Source organism: Oryctolagus cuniculus, chromosome 2 (assembly GCF_964237555.1).
Source record: "Oryctolagus cuniculus chromosome 2, mOryCun1.1, whole genome shotgun sequence".
NCBI lineage: Eukaryota > Metazoa > Chordata > Mammalia > Lagomorpha > Leporidae > Oryctolagus > Oryctolagus cuniculus.
Genome location: NC_091433.1, coordinates 87,855,028 through 87,877,270, shown reverse-complemented (window position 1 = coordinate 87,877,270; position 22,243 = coordinate 87,855,028). Strand labels below are relative to the sequence as shown.

Below are 22,243 nucleotides of genomic sequence, written 5' to 3'. Positions count from 1 at the left end.
CACTCCCTAAATGCCTGTAACAGCTGGGCTGGACCACCAGCCAAGAACCCCATCCAAGGTGGCAGGGACCCAAGTGAGGGAGCTGCCCACTAGGGTGCTCCTTAGTAGGAAGCTGGATTCGAAACGGAACCGTGACTCAAACCAGGCACTGATATGGCATGCAGGTGTCCCAAGTGGTGACTTACGTGCTGTGCCAAATGCCCACCACAGTTCTTAGAAACAACACATTTATTTATTTGAGTGCAGAGGGAGAGAGATCAATCCCAACCAAATGCGGCTGGGCTGCAGCCACGAGATGGGAACTCAGTCCAAGTCCCCCAGTTATTTGCGCCATCATCACTGCTGCCTCCCGGGGTCTGCCTTAGCTGGAATTTGAGTGAGGAGCTGGAGCAGGTTACTGAACCCAGATATCCTGACACGGGTGCAGGCATCTAAGCCAGAAGGCCGAACCTGGATCCGACGTCTGCTTTTCTACTTTCAAGTTCTCTCAATCTTTCGTCCTGTCTCATAAATATCTACTTGCAGGGGCTTCAGAAAGGCCCCTTTCCCTTCCCAACAGAAGCTATCTTCTCCCTGGTTTTACTTCTTGGCGATGTCATCCCTTCAGCATATTTTTTCCTAAAAACAACTGGAATTCCAGTTTACTTCCACACTTTCCGCCATCCCGGTCCCAGGGGGCTTTATGGTATTTTCATGGACAAATGTTTTCAGCTCAGGACTTTCTTCCTCCTCCCCGCTCCCTGTTCACTTTCAGCGCTGTGCCTGGAGCAGATGGACTGGCTCATCTCTGCTTGTGTAAGACCCCGTGCACACAAGCTCCCAGTGATCCTACGAGGGGGAGCAAGGTGCTGATGGGAGCTGGGTAGCCCCTGGGTACCCCAGCAGCTGCCCCACCTCCTGGAGACGTCCTTCTCAGGTGGTCTGCAGCCTTTTTCTAAGTGCCGCCCCATAACCATGGTGTGGCAGGGACCCCTCCACTCACACGGGGTCTCACTCCCCTCTCTTCATACCCAGGGAGTGGACCCCAGCCTGCCGCAGTTTTCATGACCATGACTTACCTCACTATGGGGAGTCTGCTTTAGGCTCTTCTCTGCTTTATCCACGAAGTCTTTCTCCTCAAAATACAGATAACTCTTGAACTTGATCAAAGCCTTGAAAATCATGAAGGGGGCAGGGGAAAGGTACAATGAGAAACCAGTTCATCTTCACGGAGAAGGGGCAAGCTGGCCCCAAAAGCACTGAGCCTCGGGCTGTGTGACACACATCAAACTGGTTTGCAGTCTATGCTGCTGGATTCTGAACTATTACGTGCTTCTTAAAACACCACGCTCATTAAACACTTTCAAAAAAGGTCCTTAGAGAGAGCCTCTCATCATGACAAAGATTCTCACAAAAGTGGCTAGATTAATTGAATTTTCAGTAACTGCAGTGAAAGAAATGACAAGCCTACAGAGCTGGGCCAAGGAGTCTGGGACTTCTGGGTCTCCCATGCCGGTGCAAGGGCCCAAGGACTTAGGCCATCTTCTACTGCTTTCCCAGACCAAGCAGAGAGCTGGATCGGAAGAGGAGCATCCAGGACATGAACTGGCACCAACATGGGATGCCAGCAGAGGCTTAGCCCACTACGCCACAGTGCTAGCCCCTAAAATCCCTTATTCTATAAAAACATTTTGAGGCTTTTCTTTCCTCCTAGTTTCTAGTAGTCTCTGGTTCAACACTTTCATACTGATGGGCCCCGAGAGCCTAACTATTCACTCCCAGATAAATACATTGCATTTATTCTTTAAAATTTAATTTTTTATCATATACATTAAGCATGGAAAAAATATACATAGAAAAAATATAGATTTATATACACATTTATGTAATATATAAAATGCATAATATATAATATATATATTATATTTACAATGAAGAGTATCTCCCTCCCTTTCCCACCATCTCACCCAAGTTTCCCTTGCAAAAAATAATCAAAAAGTATCTTGGAATCCTTCCAAAGAACCTAAACATGTATTAATATCTTAAAAATTAGGGGCTGGCATTGTGGGGTAGTGGGTTGAGCTACTGCCTGCGGGCACCGGCATCCCATATGGGTGCAGGCAGTGTCCCGGCTGCTGCTCTTCCAATCCAGCTTCCTGCAAACTGCCTGGGATAGCAGCAGAAGATGGCCCAAGGGCTTGGCCCCTGCACCCATGTGGGAGACCCAGAAGAAGCTCCTGGATTTGGTCTGGCCCAGCCCAGGCTTTGTGGCCATTTGGAGAGTAAACCAGTGGATGGAAAAACTCTAACTCTGCCTTTCAAGTAAATGAAATAAATCTCAAAAAATAAATAAATAGATAACAAAATTAGGGGCTCGCATCATGGCACAGCAAGTTAAGCTGCTGCTGTGATGCCAGCTTTCCCCATGGAACACTAGTTCAAGTCTTGGCCGCTCCACTTCTGATCCGACTTTCTGATGGCCCACGTGCTTGGGCCCCTGCTATCCATGTGGGAGACTTGGATGGAGTTCTCGGCTCCTGGCTTAGGTCTGGTGCAGCCCCAACTGATGCAGCCATTTGGAGAGTGAACCAGCAGGTGGAAAATCTCTCTTTGTTGTCACTCTGCCTTTCAAATGAATAAATGAATCTTAAACCACATACACAAAAACATACCAGTTAAATACATAAATAAGCCACATAAACAGCAACATACAGAAACATTGTTTAGCACCTTTAAGGTTTATTTTTATTTATTTGCAAGGCAGAGAGAAAGAGAGAGGGAGAGAGAAATGGATAGGGATAATGGAGGGATCTTCCATCCAATGGTTCACTTCCCAAGCAGAGGCAATGGCTGGGGCTGGGCCAGGCTGAAACCTGGAGCCTGGAACTCCATCCACGTCTCCCATGTGGGTAGCAGAAGCCCAAGTACTTTACCCTTCACTTGCTGCCTCCCAGGTGTGATGGCAGGAAGCTGGATCAGCAGCAGAGCAGTGGGAACTGGAACAGGCGCTACCTGCGCCACAGGTGTGAACACGTGCGGCAGGCATGGAAGGGCTCCAAGTGGCAGGTGGTGAGATGAGAGTCAGCTGTGTGGCGCATGCACTGAGTGAAATCTCAGTCTGCTTGTTATCAGAATAAACGCAGAGGACCTCCACTATCCAGAACTTGATCTAGAGCTACAATGATCAAGACACTGTGGTACTGGCATAAAGGACACACACGTCAGTGGCACCAGGAGCCCAGAATAAATCTCTACTTAAGATAGTCATTTGCTTTTCACTTAAAGGCACCAAAGAAATCCAGCAGAGAAAGGAGAGTTTAACAAATGGCATTGGACTAATTGGATATTCACATGGAAAAAATTAACTTGGAACTCCACACTGACACAGAAAATTAAATCAAGGTGGAACAGAGACCTAACTGTAAAAGCTACAACCACGATGTCTTCAAAATAAACCATAAAATATGGGAGAATATGGCTTGAGGGTACCCAAAGGTTTTTTAATTCACAGAAAGAAATACATCTATAAAAGAAAAATCTGGTAAGTTAGACTCCATAAAAATTAAAGCTTCAGTTTATCAGAAGATACTACTAATAAAACAGACAAGTCAGAGACTAGGAGAAAAATACCATATCTAATTACCCCATGATCTACTGACTTCATTTCTGTATATTGACTCAAAAGAAATGAAATCATGTTTACATTTAATTCTCAGCCTTGTAAACAGAATGAAAATAAATGAAAAATAAAAAAAAGAGACTTGTACAAGAACGCTTATAGCATCTCTATGGTTTTTAAAAAAGATTTATTTACCTGTCTGAGAGGCAGAGTTACAGAAAGGGAGAGACAGAGAAGTCCTCTACTGGCCCACTCCCCAAATGGCTGCAACAGTCAGAGATGAGCCGATCTGAAGCCTGGAGCCAGGTGACTCTTCCCAGTCTCCCATGTAGGTGCAGGGGCCCAAGCACCTGGGCCATCCTCCACTGCTTTCCCATGCCACAGCAGAGAGCTGGATGGGAAGAGGAGCAGCCAGGACTAGAACTGGCACCCACATGGGATGCCAGCACTGCAGGTGGAGGATTAACCCACTGTGCCATGGTGCCGGCCCTACAGCATCTCTATTCTAACAGGCCTGCCACAGTTTGAACAGGATCTGGGTCCCAGCTCACGTAGGCATTTAAGTCCCCAAAGTCATGGATAGACGGGTGGAGGCACCATCCAATTGTGCTGTCTGAAAGTGGGGGCCTTTAGATTAGACTGGCTTTTGGCTTTTTTTTTTTTTTTTTTTTTGACAGGCAGAGTGGACAGTGAGAGAGACAGAGAGAAAGGTCTTCCTTTGCCGTTGGTTCACCCTCCAATGGCTGCCGCGGCTGGTGTGCTGCGGCCGGCGCGCCGCACTGATCCGATGGCAGGAGCCAGGTGCTTCTCCTGGTCTCCCATGGGCTGCAGGGCCCAAGCACCTGGGCCATCCTCCACTGCACTCCCTGACCACAGCAGAGAGCTGGCCTGGAAGAGGGGCAACCGGGACAGAATCGGTGCCCCGACTGGGACTAGAACCTGGTGTGCCGGCGCTGCTAGGCGGAGGATTAGCCTAGTGAGCCGCGGCACCAGCCCGGATTTTGGCTTTTTAAAGAAGAGATCAGAGCCGGCGCCGCGGCTCACTAGGCTAATCCTCCGCCTTGCGGCGCCGGCACACCGGGTTCTAGTCCCGGTTGGGGCACCGGATTCTGTCCCAGTTGCCCCTCTTCCAGGCCAGCTCTCTGCTGTGGCCCGGGAGTGCAGTGGAGGATGGCCCGAGTACTTGGGCCCTGCACCCCATGGGAGACCAGGAGAAGCACCTGGCTCCTGCCATCGGATCAGCGCGGTGCGCCGGCCGCAGCGCACCAGCCGCGCCGGCCTTTGGAGGGTGAACCAACGGCAAAAAGGAAGACCTTTCTCTCTGTCTCTCTCACTGTCCACTCTGCCTGTCAAAAAAAAAAAAAAAAAAAAAAAGAAGAAGAAGAGATCATGGGGCTGGTGCTGTGGCATAGCGGGTGAAGCCACTGTCCGCAGTGCCGCTATCCCATATGGGCGCTGGTTTGAGTCCTGGCTGTTCCACACTTCCAACTGAGCTCTCTGCTGTGGCCTGGGAAAGCAGTAGAAGGTGGCCCAAGTCCTTGAGCCCCTGCACCTCCGTGGGGGACCCAGAAGAAGCTCCTGGCTCTGGATCGGCGAAGCTCTGGCTGTTGCAGCCAACTGGTAACTGAACCAGCGGATGGAAGATTCTCTCTCTCTGCCTCTCCTTCTCTTTCTGTGTAACTCTTTCAAATAAATAAATAAATAAATCTTTGAAAAAAAATAAAAAATAAAAAGAGGAGATCAGGGGTATGGGAGAGCTGGCTGTCTGCTCCCTGTCTCACACACAATCCGCCACTGCGGCCTCTACCCTCATCACAGGCCAGACCAATGAGGCCACCTGATCTTGGGCTGTAAACCCCCAAAACAGTGAGCTGAAATAAACCTCCTCCCTTCAGAAGTAACTTCTCTCCAGTACTCATTACAGTGACAAAACACTAACACAAGGCCTAAGTGTCCACTGATAGCAAAATGGATACATGACTATTACAGTCCACTCACACGATGGAATAGCACTCCACAACTGCAGACATTCTACATCACATCATCCGAGACTCAAAGCAGGAAGGAGCCAGGTGCAAGACTGCAAACTTCTGTTTATATAAACTCAAGAAGATGCAGAAACTGAACATGAGGAGGAGACAAGTCAAACCTGGCTGCCTCTGTAGGCCGGGGCTGGCGATGGGCTGGGAAAGGGCTTGAGAGAACACCTGGGGCGATGCTGCGACTCCACCTCTCATTAAGATAGGGGAATGCAGTTCAGAATGTGTGTGTTTCGTTTTATATGAATTTTACATCAAAAGAAACTAAGCCAGGTTGAACTCTAGGTAATGATCTACATCCTGAAGTATTTGGGGCAAGTGTTTGATGCCTGCCTTACAGTGCTTTAAAACAGGCCAGACAGGCTGGAGGGTGAACAGATGACATGCTAGTGGTACACTCGAGGTAAAGAATGTTCAGGTAACTGCGTGTCATCACAAGATAACGTCCAGGCCCGGCTGCAGGCATTGCTGCCAAAGGAGAGCCTTGGGGAAGAGACCCACCTTGTCTTTGTATGTGTCAGGCAATGACTTGGCTGTCTCTGTGTCTTCAGGAAGGTTGATGTAGAATCCCAGGACATCTCCCTGTCCGTAGCCAGAGGAGTAGTGTTTGCCAATGGACTGATGGAACTTGGTTCCCTTTTTGCTCCGCCAAGAATAGCTGAATTTGTCATAGCCCAAGGGAGCTTGGAGGTTGCCTGTGCCAATCAAGATACAGAGGAAGACAGAGGGCTGCAAGTCAACTCTGATTCTGATTTGCTCAAGGAAAAAGATTCCACCCCTTATTATTACTTTTTAAAATCAGTTTCATGTAAGCAGAGATGGGTGGGGTAGGTTCTTGTCTCGGTGCAAGAAAGAGTTCAGAGGTGAGACAGAGAACGGGTAGCAAGGTTTATTAGGGTAGGGCATCTGTCAGAACAGGCGGGACAGAATCTGAGGCAGAGTGCCCAGTCACTCAGACTGGGAAAACAAGGTTACCTGGTTAAATGGACAGAATATACCTGACAGGCCAGGCAGCAGGCTCAGCAGACAGCTGAGCGCGCAGGCTGTATTCAGACTGGGGCCTCTAAGGGAAAGGGGTCCCGTTCTTCCTGCCATTTCTCCTTCACCTCCTCAGGACAAAGGGCTTCACTACTCAGTGCTATCAGACAGGGGGCCCACCGGGCACCTGGCAGAGGAGCCTTGCTGGGGTGCCTGCCTTGGAGGAAGGATGCAAAGGTTTCACTGCTCTTTGCTGTCAGGCCAGGGAACCTGGTGCTGGGGAGACAGGATTCTCCTGGGGAGCTTTCCTTCGGGGGAGAGCTGAGACCACCTGTAAAGCTATCAGGGTCTGGGCAGAACTTTGCAGTATAAAGTACTGGGCTGTTTCCAAGGGGCGCTTCTGCAGATGCTCGGATTTCCTCAGGCCCCTCTCACACACACAGGCTAATGTCTAACTTCCTACCTAACACCGGTAAAACTGCTTACAAACTATCTCACAAGGAAAGAATTATAAACATTATTCCAGGAGTTGTAAACTGGCTAAGCCCTCAGGCACTGAATTTGATGCCCACTTCTGACATGCCCCCATTGTGAGGCCTTGGCCAGATAGTCTGTTATTTCTCTACCAGCCGTGACATCCACATTACGGACCAACTTACCTAAGGGCTGAGACCAACCAAGTCTGGCAGCAGTGTCAGGTGGCATCTCATCCACAGTGATCTCAAAGTACCAGGCACCTTTCCGCACCCCGTGAGAGGCCCGCACCATGGAGTAGCCCTTCTCTCCAACCACAGTCAGCCGGTCATCGGAGATCTTCAGCTGGGGAGCTGCAGTGGAGGCCAAAACAGAGGCCTGGGGCTCACTGGAGGCCCTTGTGACAGCGCCCACAAAAATCTGAGTCTGCACACTCCAGTAAAACAAATAAACAAAAAACTAGAAATAGCGGTTTAGGTGTCTGAAATACTAGCTCAGGAATTTATTTTAAAACATTGTCAGACTTTCTTTTCCTTTTACATTTTTATTTATTTATTTATTTACTTTTATTTGAAAGGCAGAGATCTTCCATCTGCTGGTTCACTCCCCCAATGCCACTAACAGCCAGGTCTGGGCAAGGCTGAAGCCAGGAGCCAGGAACTCAATCCAAGTCTCCCTATGGGTGGCAGGGACTCAACTACTTGATCCATCACCTGCTGCCTCCCGGGGTGTGCAGTAGCAGGAACCTGGCATCCGGGGCAGAGCTGGGACTCAAACTCAGGCATACTGATATGCGATACAGGTATTCCGAGAGGTGTTCTAACTGATCCACCCAATACTGCCTTAATTCCACACTTTACAGTCCTTGTATGCCCTTCAGTTTCCCCAAATATTAACGTCATCTGCAACCATAACACAATCATCAAGGCAGAAAATTAACACTGATATAACATTAACTAATAAACTACAGATCATCTTCAAAGTAAGCCAATTATCCCAGTAATATCCTTTTTAACCATGTTGGATTCAGAACATTATCCAGTGTTAATAGGATATTAAAGGGCTTACCTTCTCACAAAACATTTAATCACAAAGGAAAAAGCTACCTACAGTGGACAAGCCTGGCAGACATGCCATGGTGAAATGATCAAAGTGGGTATGACCGTTAACGAGACAAACGAAAACCACGTGCGACCTGACAGGACCTGCGTGAAGGGCACAGCATCACTGCGCCATGTTCCTGTCCAAGGTGCATGATCTGAATCACGAGAAACCATACAATCTCACCTGAGATACTCTATAAAGACACCATCAGATGGACAGGGGAACCTGGAGAGCGTGTGAGGAGAGGGCAGTGATCAGTGCTAACGTCCTGGTTTTGACGGTTCTATACTAGCCCTGTAAGAATGGTGAGTTTAAAAAATACCCACAGGCCGGCGCCGTGGCTCACTAGGCTAATCCTCCGCCTTGCGGTGCCAGCACACCAGGTTCTAGTCCCGGTTGGGGCGCCAGATTCTGTCCCGGTTGCCCCTCTTCCAGGCCAGCTCTCTGCTGTGGCCCGGGAGTGCAATGGAGGATGGCCCAGGTCCTTGGGCCCTGCACCCCACTGGAGACCAGGATAAGTACCTGGCTCCTGCCATCGGATCAGCGCGGTGCGCCGGCAGCGGCGGCCAGTGGAGGGTGAACCAATGGCAAAGGAAGACCTTTCTCTCTGTCTCTCTCTCTCACTGTTCACTCTGCCTGTCAAAAAAAAAAAACACAAAACACAAATTCTTTGATTGTCCCCCTTCTAATGAGGCAGAGGCTAATTTTCCTCTGCTGAGTGTGGGCTGGACTTAGTAACACACTTCTTTTTTTTTTTTTTTTTTTTTTTTTTTTTTTTTTTTTTTTTTATCTTTTATTTAATGAATATAAATTTCCAAAGTACGTCTCATGGGTTACAATGGCTTTCCCCCCCATACCGTCCCTCCCACCCAGTAACACACTTCTGACAAGCAAGTAAGGTGAAGTGACCATTCCATTCCAGACAGCAGGTCACAAAGGGCACACTGCCTGTCTGGGACAATATGCCATGATGAGTCAGTTCCCACGGACAAGGACAAACAGGCAGGACAGGCCCACAGGGAGGGCAGAGGGCATGGGGTGAAGGCCCCATGACTCCTTGGAAACAGACCCTCCAGCTCCACTTGCTCTTCAGACAAGATAGCCACCGCTACAAGTCTGCCTGTAACCTCCTGAGGTTCCACAGATAAGCAACTACCAGACTCCTGCATCCATAAAAACAGAGATAAAAAAAAAACAGAAACAAAACCACAAACCTGTAGTTTCCGACTACAAAGTGCAATGGTAATCTGATATGCAGGAGGAGACGCTGGGTGGACAACTGTCACAAGGAGAATGGATGTGTTTACAAGGAAGACACTAACGCTCGCAAAGGTGACAGGGCATCCTGGCAGCTTACCGTCACTCAAAAGGTTTAGGAAAAAACGGTCTCACTTCCTAATCCCCAAGTCACTTTTTTGACCATCCACTACTTCAAAGTGTGCTCACCGCAAATGGTAATCAAATGCAGACATAACAGACACTGCTCCACGGGATCACTTCATTTCCAAGTGCCTAGCCATGGGCAGGTGTTTAGTTCAGTGGTTAAGACGCTGCTTGGGACACCCATGTCCCACAGCAGGATGCCTGGGTTTGGGTCCTGGCCCCCCTTCCGATTCCAGCTTTCTGTGAAGGCGGACCCTGGGACACATCAGATCATGGCTCAAGTACTTGGGCTCCTGCCACACACGTAGATATGGATGGAATTCCAGGATCCTGGCCTCACCGGGGTCCATCTCCAGCAATTGCAGGTATACGAGGAGTGAACCAGCAGATGGAAGCTCTTGCTCTCTGCCTGCCTTTGTCTCTTTCAAATGAAATTTTAAAAAAGAAAAATTAAAAACAACAGATGCTAAGTCCAAGAAATAACAGACTTACAAATATAAAGAATTTATGGTCCAGTTTAGATTTAATTCAAACTGAGTCTTTTTTTTTTTTTTTTTTTTTTAGGATTTATTTATTTATTTGAAAGGCAAAGTGACACAGAGTTAGAGAGACAGAACTCCATCTTGGTCTTCCACGTGGGTGGGCAAGGGGGCCAAGCGGCCATCATCCTCTGACTTTCAGTTATATTAGCAGGAAACAGAAGCACAGTAGCCGGCACTCCAATATGGGATGCCAGGATTGAAAGTGGCTGGTTAACTGTGCCCCAAACCGGCTCCAAGAGGCATATTTTAAATAGCCATGGAAGTATGAACATGGACCAGCATTAGATAATTAAGGGACTAATAAATCAGGTAGGTATGAAAATGGCCCAAGTGTTTGGGCCCCTGCACCCATGTGAGACTCGGAAGCAGCTCCTGGCTCCAGATTGGTGCAGCTCTGGCCATTGTGGCCATTTGGGGAGTGAACCAATGAATGGAAGACCTCTCTTTCTCTGCGCCTCTGCCTCTCTGTAACTCTTACTTTCAAATAAATAAATAAATCTTTAACTAAAAAATTGATTAGGCAGGTATAATAGCACAATGGCTGTTTTTAAAAATCTTTGTTAGAGCGACGGGAGTTGAGGGGCAGCAAGTTGTGCTGCTTGGGACCCCATCTCATATGGGAGTGCCAGTTCAGGTCCCAGCTACTCCACTTCCACCAGCTTCTTGTTAACGCGCCTGGGAAGGTGGCAGATGATGGCCGAAGTACTTAGGCCCCTGCCACCCACATGGGAGATCAGACTGAGTTCTGGGTTCCTGGCTTCAGTCTGGCCCAGTCCTAGCTGTTGAGGGCATTTGGAGAGTGACCCAATGGATGGAAGATCTCTCTACGTTTGTCTCTCTGCCTTTCAAATGGGATAAGAGTAAATAATAATTAAAAAAAAATTAGATTTTGGACCATTTTGGATTTTTATGTTAGGAATGCTCAACCTGTAGTACTTGGCAATGTCAATTACCTAGTTTTGATAACTGTACTATGATCGAATAAGGTGCTATCATTAGGAGAAGCTGTGTTTAAAATTAGGTCAGGGACCAGCATTGTTGCTCAGTGGGTTAAGGGGCCACCTGCGAAGCTGGTGTCCCATACAGGCACTGGTTCAAGTCCTAGATGTTCCACTTCTGATCCAGCCCCCTGTTAATATGCCTGGGAAAGCAGAAGAGGGCCCAAGTCTTGGGGCTCTGCCACTCAACGTGGGAGACTCAGATGAAGTTCCTGGCTCCTGACTTTGGCCTGGCTCAGCCCTGGTTGTTGCAACCATTTGGGGAGTGAACCAGCAACTGGAAGATCTCTCTGTCTCCTTCTCTTTCTGTAATGCTACCTTTCAAATAAATGAATAAATCATAAAAAAAAAAAAAAAACTAGTTGGAAACAGAAAGCTATAAAAAACTATACACACAGCTACACACACACACACACACGCATGCACGCACCATGCTACCGCCTACAGGAAGAGATGAATGACATTACTCCTGCACATTCTGGCCGAGTCTGTCTGGTTAGAGATGGGAGTGTGGCAGTGGGACAAGACCAGGATGCATATTCAATTCTAGATCCAACAACACTGCTGACTGCAGTTCAAGGTAACACAGGTTTGTAAGATCGTTAATACCTCACATACCTCGATCATGTAGGGCTAACAAAACTCGCTCATACAAGCAGGCTCTGTAGAGGTCTCCAGGGATAGGTTTTCCTGCCCAGCAGTCAAGTTCGAGCTTCTCAGGGTCAGGGGCGTGGGGGTCAGGCTCAGCTAAAATATACCGATAGCCATCTTTATTAAATGGATGCTCCAAGGGGTAGCCATGGGGGGGAAGGCGCTGAGCAGAAAACAAAGGGTCACTGCAAAAAGGAAAGAGCACAGTCAAGAAACCAAAACCCTCTCTGGCTCATCCAATTCTGTAAGAAACGCCTCTGAGTTATTAGGTTTCAGGTGAAACACAACCAACTTCACCACGAAGGCTTTTCAGTCCTCAGGTAGCCCATCCTGCCCTCTGTAGGCGAAACAGGGACATGACAAGGAGTCAGTTCCTTTGGCAAAGCAGTTTTGGTCAAATTCCTTGTAGAGTGCAGGAGACAAGGAATCTGTCAGGCAGGGACTGACACTCTTGGGGTCCTTCAATCTAAGCTGAGGTCTGTGAAGCTGAGCCAGTACTTCACACAGCAGGGACAAGCAGACAAGAGGCAGGAACGCGATTCCCTTCCGATGCTTACTGTCATATAACCAAATCCACACAAGCAAGAGACCCGAGCACTTACTATCTCTTGGCAGTCCAAAGAACTTACCTGGATTTCATCACCTTGGGGTTCAAAGTCAGAAAAAAGCACCAGCCTTCAAGTGGCTTTATTCCCTTCCCTCATCTATCCTTTCTCAAGATGCAGCATGCATAGAATTCACTACCCAGGCTTATCTCCAGAGGCTACCCAGGGGTCTCTTTATTTTATTTTATTTATTTATTTTTTGACAGGCAGAGTGGACAGTGAGAGAGAGAGAGAGAGAGAGAAAGGTCTTCCTTTGCCGTTGGTTCACCCTCCAATGGCCGCCGCGGCTGGCATGCTACGGCTGGTGCACCACGCTGATCGAAGGCAGGAGCCAGGTACTTATCCTGGTCTCCCATGAGGTGCAGGGTCCAAGCACCTGGGCCATCCTCCACTGCACTCCCTGGCCACAGCAGAGAGCTGGCCTGGAAGAGGGGCAACCGGGACAGAATCCGGAGCCTCGACCGGGACTAGAACCTGGTGTGCTGGCGCTGCAAGGCGGAGGATTAGCCTAGTGAGCTGCGGCGCCGGCTTGGGGTCTCTTTATAGGAACAAGTTCATAAAACAGGAAGTTTTCTCTGGGGTTATTCGGCTGCTAAAGTGCTCAAGGCTTGAAAAAAGGGAGTTTTTTAACTTCCCACACTTTCTGACCTTTTCCAGCACCAAACTCCAAACAACACTCAGTCAGGGTGGGGGCTGGGGCTCTTCCCACCTGCGGGCCTTCTTGGTGGTCCCCGTGGTCCCTCCGTCCTGCTGTTTGCGCTTGGCTCCTCTTCCTTTTCCACTGCTCCCTGCTGCAATGCCCCCTTTGAAGAGAAGGAGACCACCCTCAATGAGCTGCGCTGCAGGCGCCTACCGTGGGGATGAACACACCCAGAGTGCATTTGTGTGACATCACAGGAGGATTTCCTTCCGAAAGCTTGTCGGTTTGGAATGACTGCTGAGTGTCTCAAGTCCAGAACACCGGGTTCTGGCAATGAGCTCAAATGAGTCTAGCACCGAGGACATTCACGCCACGTTTTCAACCTTCCTTTCTCAGTGAATCACAGCTACTTGTACAATTTCTGAGGATGTGACACAAATGCATCTTCACGTGCTCAGATTCTAAAACATTCATAGCTAAAAAGAATGAAAACAACTGCATGGACAGTTTTCCCCCCACCCAAGTCAATACAAACACCCACAAAGACAATATCCTCACTTGCAGGTTGATGCTCATTTGCTCATGTAGTCCATACACATCATAAAGGCACAGTATCTGCTAAAGCACTTAACTTGAATACGGAACAAGACAAAGTACATCCAACATGGAAAACAGAAACAGAGGAACTCAAAAGGTGTTTCTCTCCAGTGCTGTTAGACACTAATCGTGGTTGTACAGGAAGTGGGCAAGAAGGCTTCACATTTAGAAGGCAATCTGTAGTTTCACACTCCTTCATCCAAACAGTCTTTATCAAGATCGTGCCAATGCGTGAAATTTAGTTTACACTAACTTGGCTTGTGAAATTAAGAGCAAATAATATCAATAGAAAATTTATATTTCATACAAAAAAATTTAGCTATACATTAAGGCTACAAGGAGTTTACCTTGTGTGTTTTTCAATTAGGTTCTTTGAAATTTTCATCCAGATCTATCATGCCTCTCAATTAGTTTGTTTTCCTCCTCTTCCAAAAAAAGTCCCTGAACTGCAGGCAAACACCTTTACACAACAGCTGCATGGAGTGCTCTGTCTCAGCTAGGGGCAAGCCTGGACAGTACCAGCAGCTCTGCTGCAATAAAAAGGATCAAGACATGGAGGGGGATCATATTCTGCATACACAGGGCCAGACTAATGACCAGAAGTTCCTTTCATGTGCACATCTCACGCCATCCCTGTGTCTCACAAAGGTTTAAACTATTGAAATGTGAGCATCTCTAATTTCAGTTAATGATAAAACAAGATTCCATCTTTCACTGTAATGGTCATTTTAGTTATTTTAAAAGAGAAGTTTTAGCTCCATCTTGCACAGAACAAGCAACACTAAGGGGACTGCTGGCCATGTTAGGCAGAATATGACAACATACAAGCCTTTAATTGCTAACATTAAACTCGACTACTGCTTCATAGTATGTGCTATTGCCACCATTTTCACAATGCTTAAGATTATTCAGTTTTAGCTTCTACCACAACTCAGCAAAAAGCATTTTCCAAACCACAAAATACTTAAGTCTGAGAGGCTGAAAGAAGACAGAGGAGGAATTCACCTCCCAAAATGGCTCCGCCTGTAGGGACAGAAGTGGCACCATGTATTTGTCAAGCTTAAACAACCAGAGGGGAAACCACGGAGTGGCAAGATAAACACAGTCGGATGTCTCCACCCATCTTAGACCATCCCCAACACTGGAGGTGATTAGGCAGCTCCAAAAGACAGGCTAGCGATGCCAGGTGTCAGACAAGCAGCTGGTGGCCCTTCAGCTACCCCAACTCTCATCAGATCACCGTTCACAAGAAGAGCGTCTCCCCATTAGATGTTCCCAGCAGAAAAACAGGCCAGTGGGTGACCGATACAGAAGAAGGTGAGCAAGCTCAAGTGCCAGAGCAAGAGAAATCAGAAGACGGACACGGAAGTTTGTGAAGTGCGATCTGAACTATGGGGAAAGAACGCAGAGTGACGGAGTTGCTCTACATTAGCGGTCAGTCAGGAGGGTACGACAGGGAGTCTAAATAAGCCCAGTGAGCCTCACCTTACAATCTGTACTCTGTTTTACACTCCACCTGTCTCACTCAAGACTAAACTGGTGTAAAAACGACAGAACAGTTCTCCACCTGTCAAGTCCATGCTAGCCCTGAAAATTCGATTTTTGGACTAAAAGCATCTAAGTAAATATCCAGGTTAAGGGTCAACCCAAAGAATGCATGATTTGGCAGTTTAAAAATACTTATATGCAACAGTTTAAAATTACTTCAGCACGGAGATATTTCAGCACTTACCATTTAGATTCCCACTGGTAGACACAGCACTGCTTTGTTTCTGGTTGTCGTAAGCAGGACCGATGTTACTAAGATCCTGCAAGGACAAATCCAATGAAAAAGGGAGCCTACAAAAGTAAGACAACCTGGCAAGGCTCAAAAGCCTGAGAAAAATTCTAACAGAATGAGAATGGAAACTTGCAGGGACCCCGAATGTGGCTGCTTCAGGGATTGGAAGTGGCACAGGCAGAGGCCAAGTGCGAGGCTCACAGGCATGTAAGAATGGTGGGCAACGAACCGCAACGGGGCAGTCAACCTGCTGAGCGTGCGTGGCGAACCACAGGGCCCGCGCGGCCCACACTCGCTCCCCAGGACGCCAGGTCTCATTTCACAAGAGACAGAAATCTGAATTTCCAAGGCGAACTCTCCGATGTTCAAAGCTAGCAAACATAGTAAGGCACCACTGAGAGCTTTGACCATCTGAGCTGCCAAATGCGATCCCTGCCCAATGTGACATTTTCTTTTCCCTTTTAGGTTGGATATGGAACACACACTCTTCTACACAGCAAATACTAAGGGCAAAACTTGAGACAGCAAGATCAGAAATAATCTGGAGGCCAGCGCCGTGGCTCACTAGGCTAATCCTCCGCCTGTGGCGCTGGCACTCCAGGTTCTAGTCCTGGATGGGGCGCCGGATTCTGTCCCGGTTGCCCCTCTTCCAGGCCAGCTCTCTGCTGTGGCCAGGGAGTGCAGTGGAGGATGGCCCAGGTGCTTGGGCCCTGCACCCCATGGGAGACCAGGAGAAGTACCTGGCTCCTGCCATCGGATCAGCGCGGTGCGCCAGCCGCAGCGACCACTGGAGGGTGAACCAACGGTAAAGAAAGACCTTTCTTTCTCTCTCTCACTGTCCACTCTGCCTGTCCAAAAAAAATAATAATAATAAAAAAATAATCTGGAACTGCATTATGTGCTACACATGAGGAAATTAAAGCTAAAAAACATAAAAATGATTTGCACAAATTCAGAACATTCAGGGCAGGAGTGGGGAGCCTCTGGCTCATCAACTGCGTAAGGCCCTCAAAATCATTCGGTCTGACCCTGCGAGGCAACCGTGAGGCTCAAGAGGGAGTTCAGTCTGCAGCAGGCCAACTTCTAAGCTGACGATCGTGCACGGCCTGCAAGTGATGTTACAGCTATCCAAACTGCCCCTGGCAGGAAAAAGTGCCCCACCTCCCTCTGCTCTGGGGGAAGCACCAGAATCCAAACCCGAGGCTCCCGACTCCAGGTCTGCTCTTTCCACGGGCATCCAAAAGAGAAGACAAGGCATGTTCTCATACCTGATCCAGAAGTCCAAATTTGGGGTAGTCTTCTTCAGGGTCTTTGCTCCCTGGATCAGGGTGCTCCTTTACCAAAAACACATCTCTCTCTTTACTCTAGAAAGGAAACAGCTCTTTAAAGATTTCCCACTTACATGCACAAAATGGAGGACTTCCTCCAACTGCAGAAGTGAATTCCTAGGGGTAGTCTCCATAGTGCGTGTCTCTCTGATGAGAAAATCTAACACAGCACCATCAACAACCCAAACAGCAGAGAAACGCAAAGGGAGCCAAAGTCTGCCCCAATCCTTATTCCCCACCCCGCCGGGAGGGTACCACGGCCAACAGCTTGCTCACAGGTGCTCTCTTTAATTCTAAGGACGACACTATTCTTTTTTTAATCAAAGAGAAAATGAGGTCTTAAATTTCAATGTAAAATTACATTTCCAAACATGCAGTGGACCAAGGTTTCATCATATAAAACCACCACTGTTGAGGCTGGTGCTGTGGTGTAGTGGGCAAAGCCGCCACCTGCAGTGTCGGTATCCCATATGGGTGCTGGTTTAAGTCTAGGCTGCTCTACTTCCGATCCAGCTCCCTGCTGATGTGCCTGGGAAAGCAGCAGAAGATGGCCCTGGTTCTTGGGCCCCTGCACCCATGTGGGAGACAGGGAAGAAGCTCCTGGCTTTGGATCAGCCCAGCTCTGGCCATTGCGGCCATTTAGGGAGTAAACCAGCAAGTGGAAGATCTCTCTGTATCTCTGCTTTTAAAATAAATACATAGATCTTAAAAAAGGTTAAAAAAAAAAAAAAAAAAAACACCATTGCTGTAATAATTATCCATTTATTTTTTAAAAAATATTTATTTATTTGAAAGTCAGAATTAGAGAGAGAATCTTCCATCCCCTGGTTCTCTCCAGATAGCCACCATGGACAGGTCCGGGCCAGGCCGAAGTCAGAAGCTTCATCAGGGTTTCCCACGTGGGTACAGGGGCCCAAGTACCTGGGCCATCTTCTGCTACTTTTCGCAGATACATTAGCCAGAAGCTGGATAGGAAGTGGAGCAGCTGGGACACAAAGTAGAGCCCATATGGGATGCTGGTGTCACGAGCAGCGGCTTAACCCCCTAAGCCACAACACTGGCCCCAGTGATATCACGACTCAACATGCTACACATTGATTTTGTGTGTGAAAACTAATAAATTTGCAATTGGATATATCTCACACTTAAAGATTTAATATTAAGTTGTTTTCATTTTCTTAGGCATCACATTACTGCCAAGTGAGAAAATAGAATTTAACTGTTGCAAACAACACTGATTTTCTAAATGCCAGGTCTAATTAAATGTATTCTACTTACCATGGTTTTAACAATGTTATTTGGCCAAGTCATTTTCCCAGGTCTCTGTCTGGTTGTCATGCACTCCCAGTATTTATCAATAAATGGTATAATATCCTAATTTAGAAAATAAAATACATTAAGTCTTTTATAGTTGTTTTCAAGGTTAAGCTCACAAAGAAAACAGTAGTTTTTTCAAAGAACCTTGTAACAATAAAGAGAAAATCGTATTTTGTCTTTGAATCACTGAACAAATATTTAACTGCATGCAAACACTGGATAGATTATGGGAGTTTCAAACAAGTGTACACGAACCTAAGCCACCTAGGGCTTACAACCCAGTTGGAGCGAAAGCTCTGTCACATTCCCTTGCTGTCAACTGGACGGTGATGTCCAAATTACTCACTCTGCAACTTCCACTCTTGCTCTTGATATTCAGAGTCACTGAGCACCCAGAATCGTAAGCTAGACCCTGGTTCTTGTCTCACAGCCTTCCCATCTAGTCATCAGGTGAAGCTTACAACTGCAGAAGCTTCACGCCACCCAGGCCTCCTTTCCATCCGACTGCACTGACTACGGCCCTCCCCAGCTCTTGCCCGTGTGCCTGGAACTGTCGGACCCGGACCTTCTGGCATCAAAGTTTCCATTCCAGACTACTCTCCAACCTACCACCACCAGAATTAGTGCCATGGAAACCACATTTTTACTGGAGGAAACCAGGGTTGAAGTAGGGGAAGTAAAAGGACTACTTTACTGCTCTAGAAAGTAGGAAGAATTCCAACCTAACAAGGACATACAAGAAGTTTCAGGAGTCAGCTTGAGGAGCCCACCCTGGTCAAATCTGGGAACATTTGTGCATCAGAACCCAGTAACGGATTAAACATCAATTTTTAAAAATCCATTATTTAAAAAAGGTTTATTTGTTTATTTGAAAAGCACAGTGACAGAGGAGAGGGGCAGAGAGATCTTCCATCCACTGACTCACTCCCCAAAAGACCTCAACAGCAGCCAGAAACTCCATCCAGGGGTTGCAGCCTGCTACCCTGGCATACCATATTAATGCCAGTTCCAGTCCTGACTGCTCCTCTTCTGATCCAGCTCTCTGCTGTGGCCTGGAAAAGCAGCAGAAGATGGCCCAAGTACTTGAGCCTCTGCACCCACATGGAAGACATGGATGAAGTTCCAGGCTCTTAGTTTTGGCCTGGTCCAGCCCTGGGCCTTTATGGCCATTTGGGAAGTGAACCAGCAGATGGAAGATTGATATTGATCTCTCTCTACCTCTCCCGCTCTGTAACTCTGCCTTTCAAAAAAATAATCTTAAAAAAAAAAAAACCAAAACTCATCCAGATCTCCCATGTGGGAGGCATGAGTTCAAATACTTATGTCATCATTTGTTGCTTTCCCAGGCACATTAGCTGGGGGCTTGGATCAGAAGTAGACCACAGGGTTGGAGATGTGGCGCAGCAGGTTAAAGCCCTGGTCTGCAGCACCAGCATCCCATGGATGCCAGTTCGAGTCCCTGCTGTTCCACTTCCAATCCAGCTCTCTGCTAAGACCTGGAAAAATAGTAGAAGATGGTTCAAGTCCTTGGGTCCCTGGACCTGTGTGGGAGATCCAGAAGAAGCTCCTGGCTCTGGATCAGCGCAGGTCCAGCCACTACGGCCATTTGGGGAGTAAACCAGTAGTTGAAGACCAACTTCCCCGCCACCTCTCTCTGCCTCTGTCTCTCTGTAACTCTGCCTTTCAATAAATAAATAAATCCTTAAGTTGCCCAGCCGGGACTCAAACAGGAGCACTATGCAGCACCACAAATAGCAGTTTTACCTGCTTTGCCACAATGCCAGTCCCTAAAACCCACAATTTAATAGAACTGGAAAATAAGGGGCGGGGCAAAGCTCTTTGTGGCAGAAGAATTGCAACCAGTGAGTATATTCTGTTTTACAGCCACTACCTATTAATGGACTCAGGTTAAGATAACCCACAGTGGCTGGCTGAAACAGGCGGCAGAGCAAGGCATTTGCACAATCTCAATGTTTCAGCCCAGACATAACATTTAATCCTCCCCAAGATAAAAAGGTCCCTTTACAATGGAGAAATCAGGAGGATACCTCCTCAATCAAGCAGTCAAAGGATCACCAGGCCGGCGCCGTGGCTCACTAGGCTAATCCTCCGCCTTGCGGCACCGGCACACCGGGTTCTAGTCCCGGTCAGGGCACCAGATTCTGTCCCGGTTGCCCCTCTTCCAGGCCAGCTCTCTGCTGTGGCCAGGGAGAGCAGTGGAGGATGGCCCAAGTGCTTGGGCCCTGCAGCCCATGGGAGACCAGGAGAAGCACCTGGCTCCTGCCATCGGATCAGCGCAGTGTGCTGGCCGCAGCACACTGGCCGCGGTGGCCATTGGAGGGTGAACCAACGGCAAAGGAAGACCTTTCTTTCTGTCCCTCTCTCTCACTGTCCACTCTGCCTGTCAAAAAAAAAAAAAAAAAGGATCACCAATAACAACAAACCAGTCCCTTATTCTTACTGGTGTGACATCCAGAAAAACCCACACTACCTTCACACTATTCTTGCCAGAAAATGTTCAGCCTGAATGTAAGCACAAGGAGACAATTAGATAAATGCCAACTGAGGACTGCCCTGCCAAGCCTAAATGTCACAGCAGGTAAAAAAAATAAACAAAGGAACTGCTCTAGATTCCACACAATAGATCCATTACAGCTAAATCTGACACGTGATTCTGACCAGATCCTGGAGGAAGGAAAAAACTCTGAATAATGTTAAAACAACAATATAGAGAAAGTATGACACAAATTTCTAGAGAGCATTGTTTCAACGTTGTATGTTTTTATTGCTTGACAGAATAACAGGTAAGTACACCACCTGCAATGCAGTCTCACATAGCTAAAAAAAACAGATACGTGAAGTGAAATGTAGCAAGATATCAGCTACTGGTAAGACTAGGTAGGTGCAAAATGCATGTTTACTGTAGTAACTGATTTTTCCTATAGATTTGAAAATTTTTAAAATAGTAGTTTTGGGGAAATATTAACTAAGGGAACACCAATCTGCTAATTGTTAATCACAACACTTCTCTGGGTAAAGCACTTTTATACAGAAACAAAGGGGAACCCTCTGCTGACTGCTCCAGCTTACGCAATCAAGTGCAAAATTCTGTTAATAGGCCAGGTCTTTGCCCATCTGATCAACCAATCTCATGACACAAACTCCTTGCAACTGTTTTTCAAATTCTATAACTACACTACAGTCAATTCGTAAGAATCAATTTTGGGGGCCGGTGCTGTGGCGCAGCAGGTTAAAGTCCCAACCTGCGGCACCAGCATCCCATATGGGTGGTGGTTCGAGTCCTGGCTGCTCCACTTCCAATCCAGCTCTCTGCTATGGCCTGGGAAGGAAGTAGAAGATGGCTCAAGTCCTTGGGCCCCTACACCGCCACGGGAGATCCGGAGGAGGCTCCTGGCTCCGGATCAGCTCAGCTCTGGCCATTGTGGCCAACTGGAGAGTGAACCAGCAGATGGAAAACCTCTCTCTCTGGCTCTACCTCTCTTTCAAATAAATAAAAAATAAATCTTAAACAAAAAAAGGAATCAATTTTGGGGATGGGGCTGTGGAGCAGATTAATCCTCTGCGCTTGGCACCGGCACCCCATGTGGGTGCCAGTACTAGTCCTGGCTGCTCCTCTTCCAATCCAGCTCTCTGGTATGGCCTGGGAAAGCAGTAGAAGATGGCCCAGGTGATTGGGCCCCTGTACCCATGTGGGAGACCTGGAAGAAGCAGCTGGCTTTGGATCTGCACAGCTCTAGCCGTTGTGGCCATTTGGGAAGTAAACCAGCGGATGTAAGACCTTTCTGTCTCTCCCTCTCACTGTCTGTAATTCTACCTCCCATACAAATAAACAAAATCTTAAAAAAAAAAAAAAAATCAATTTTGTAGGTAAAAACTAGCACTAGCACTGACAAGAACAGATAACATTGGAAAGGGTCAAAGGAAAAACACTTTTTTCTATCTGACAGGTAGAGTTAGAGAGAGAGAGAGAAAGAGAGAAAGGGAGGGAGAGAGGGAGGGAGAGAGGGAGGGAGAAAGGGAAAGGTCTTCCTTCTGTTGGTTTACCCCCCAAATGGCCGCCACGACTGGTGCTGCACCTATCCGAAGCCAGGAGTCAGGTGCTTCTTCCTGGTCTCCCATGTGAGTACAGGGGCCCAAGCACTTGGGCCATTCTCCACTGCACTCCCGGGCCACAGCAGAGAGCTAGAC

At 47.6% G+C, this 22,243-nt stretch overlaps 1 protein-coding gene across 6 annotated transcripts in view; it reads right to left on the bottom strand.

Annotated features, from left to right (window-relative positions):
- The window catches only part of ASH2L (ASH2 like, histone lysine methyltransferase complex subunit), a 31,906-nt gene that overhangs the window by 2,784 nt on the left and 6,879 nt on the right, over positions 1-22,243 (bottom strand). For 3 of the 6 annotated variants that reach the window (XM_051832371.2, XM_070068548.1, XM_070068550.1), the window contains exons 6-14: positions 17,996-18,091; positions 16,658-16,753; positions 15,342-15,417; positions 14,615-14,632; positions 13,082-13,175; positions 11,735-11,952; positions 7,275-7,442; positions 6,139-6,332; positions 1,059-1,151 (exon numbers count right to left, since the gene is read on the bottom strand). In XM_051832371.2, coding sequence (XP_051688331.2) covers positions 1,059-1,151; positions 6,139-6,332; positions 7,275-7,442; positions 11,735-11,952; positions 13,082-13,175; positions 14,615-14,632; positions 15,342-15,417; positions 16,658-16,753; positions 17,996-18,091 — 1,053 coding nt within the window. The remainder of the gene's footprint in view (positions 1-1,058; positions 1,152-6,138; positions 6,333-7,274; positions 7,443-11,734; positions 11,953-13,081; positions 13,176-14,614; positions 14,633-15,341; positions 15,418-16,657; positions 16,754-17,995; positions 18,092-22,243) is intronic. The other 3 variants (XR_011386366.1, XM_070068549.1, XM_051832373.2) reach the window with 1 other exon arrangement.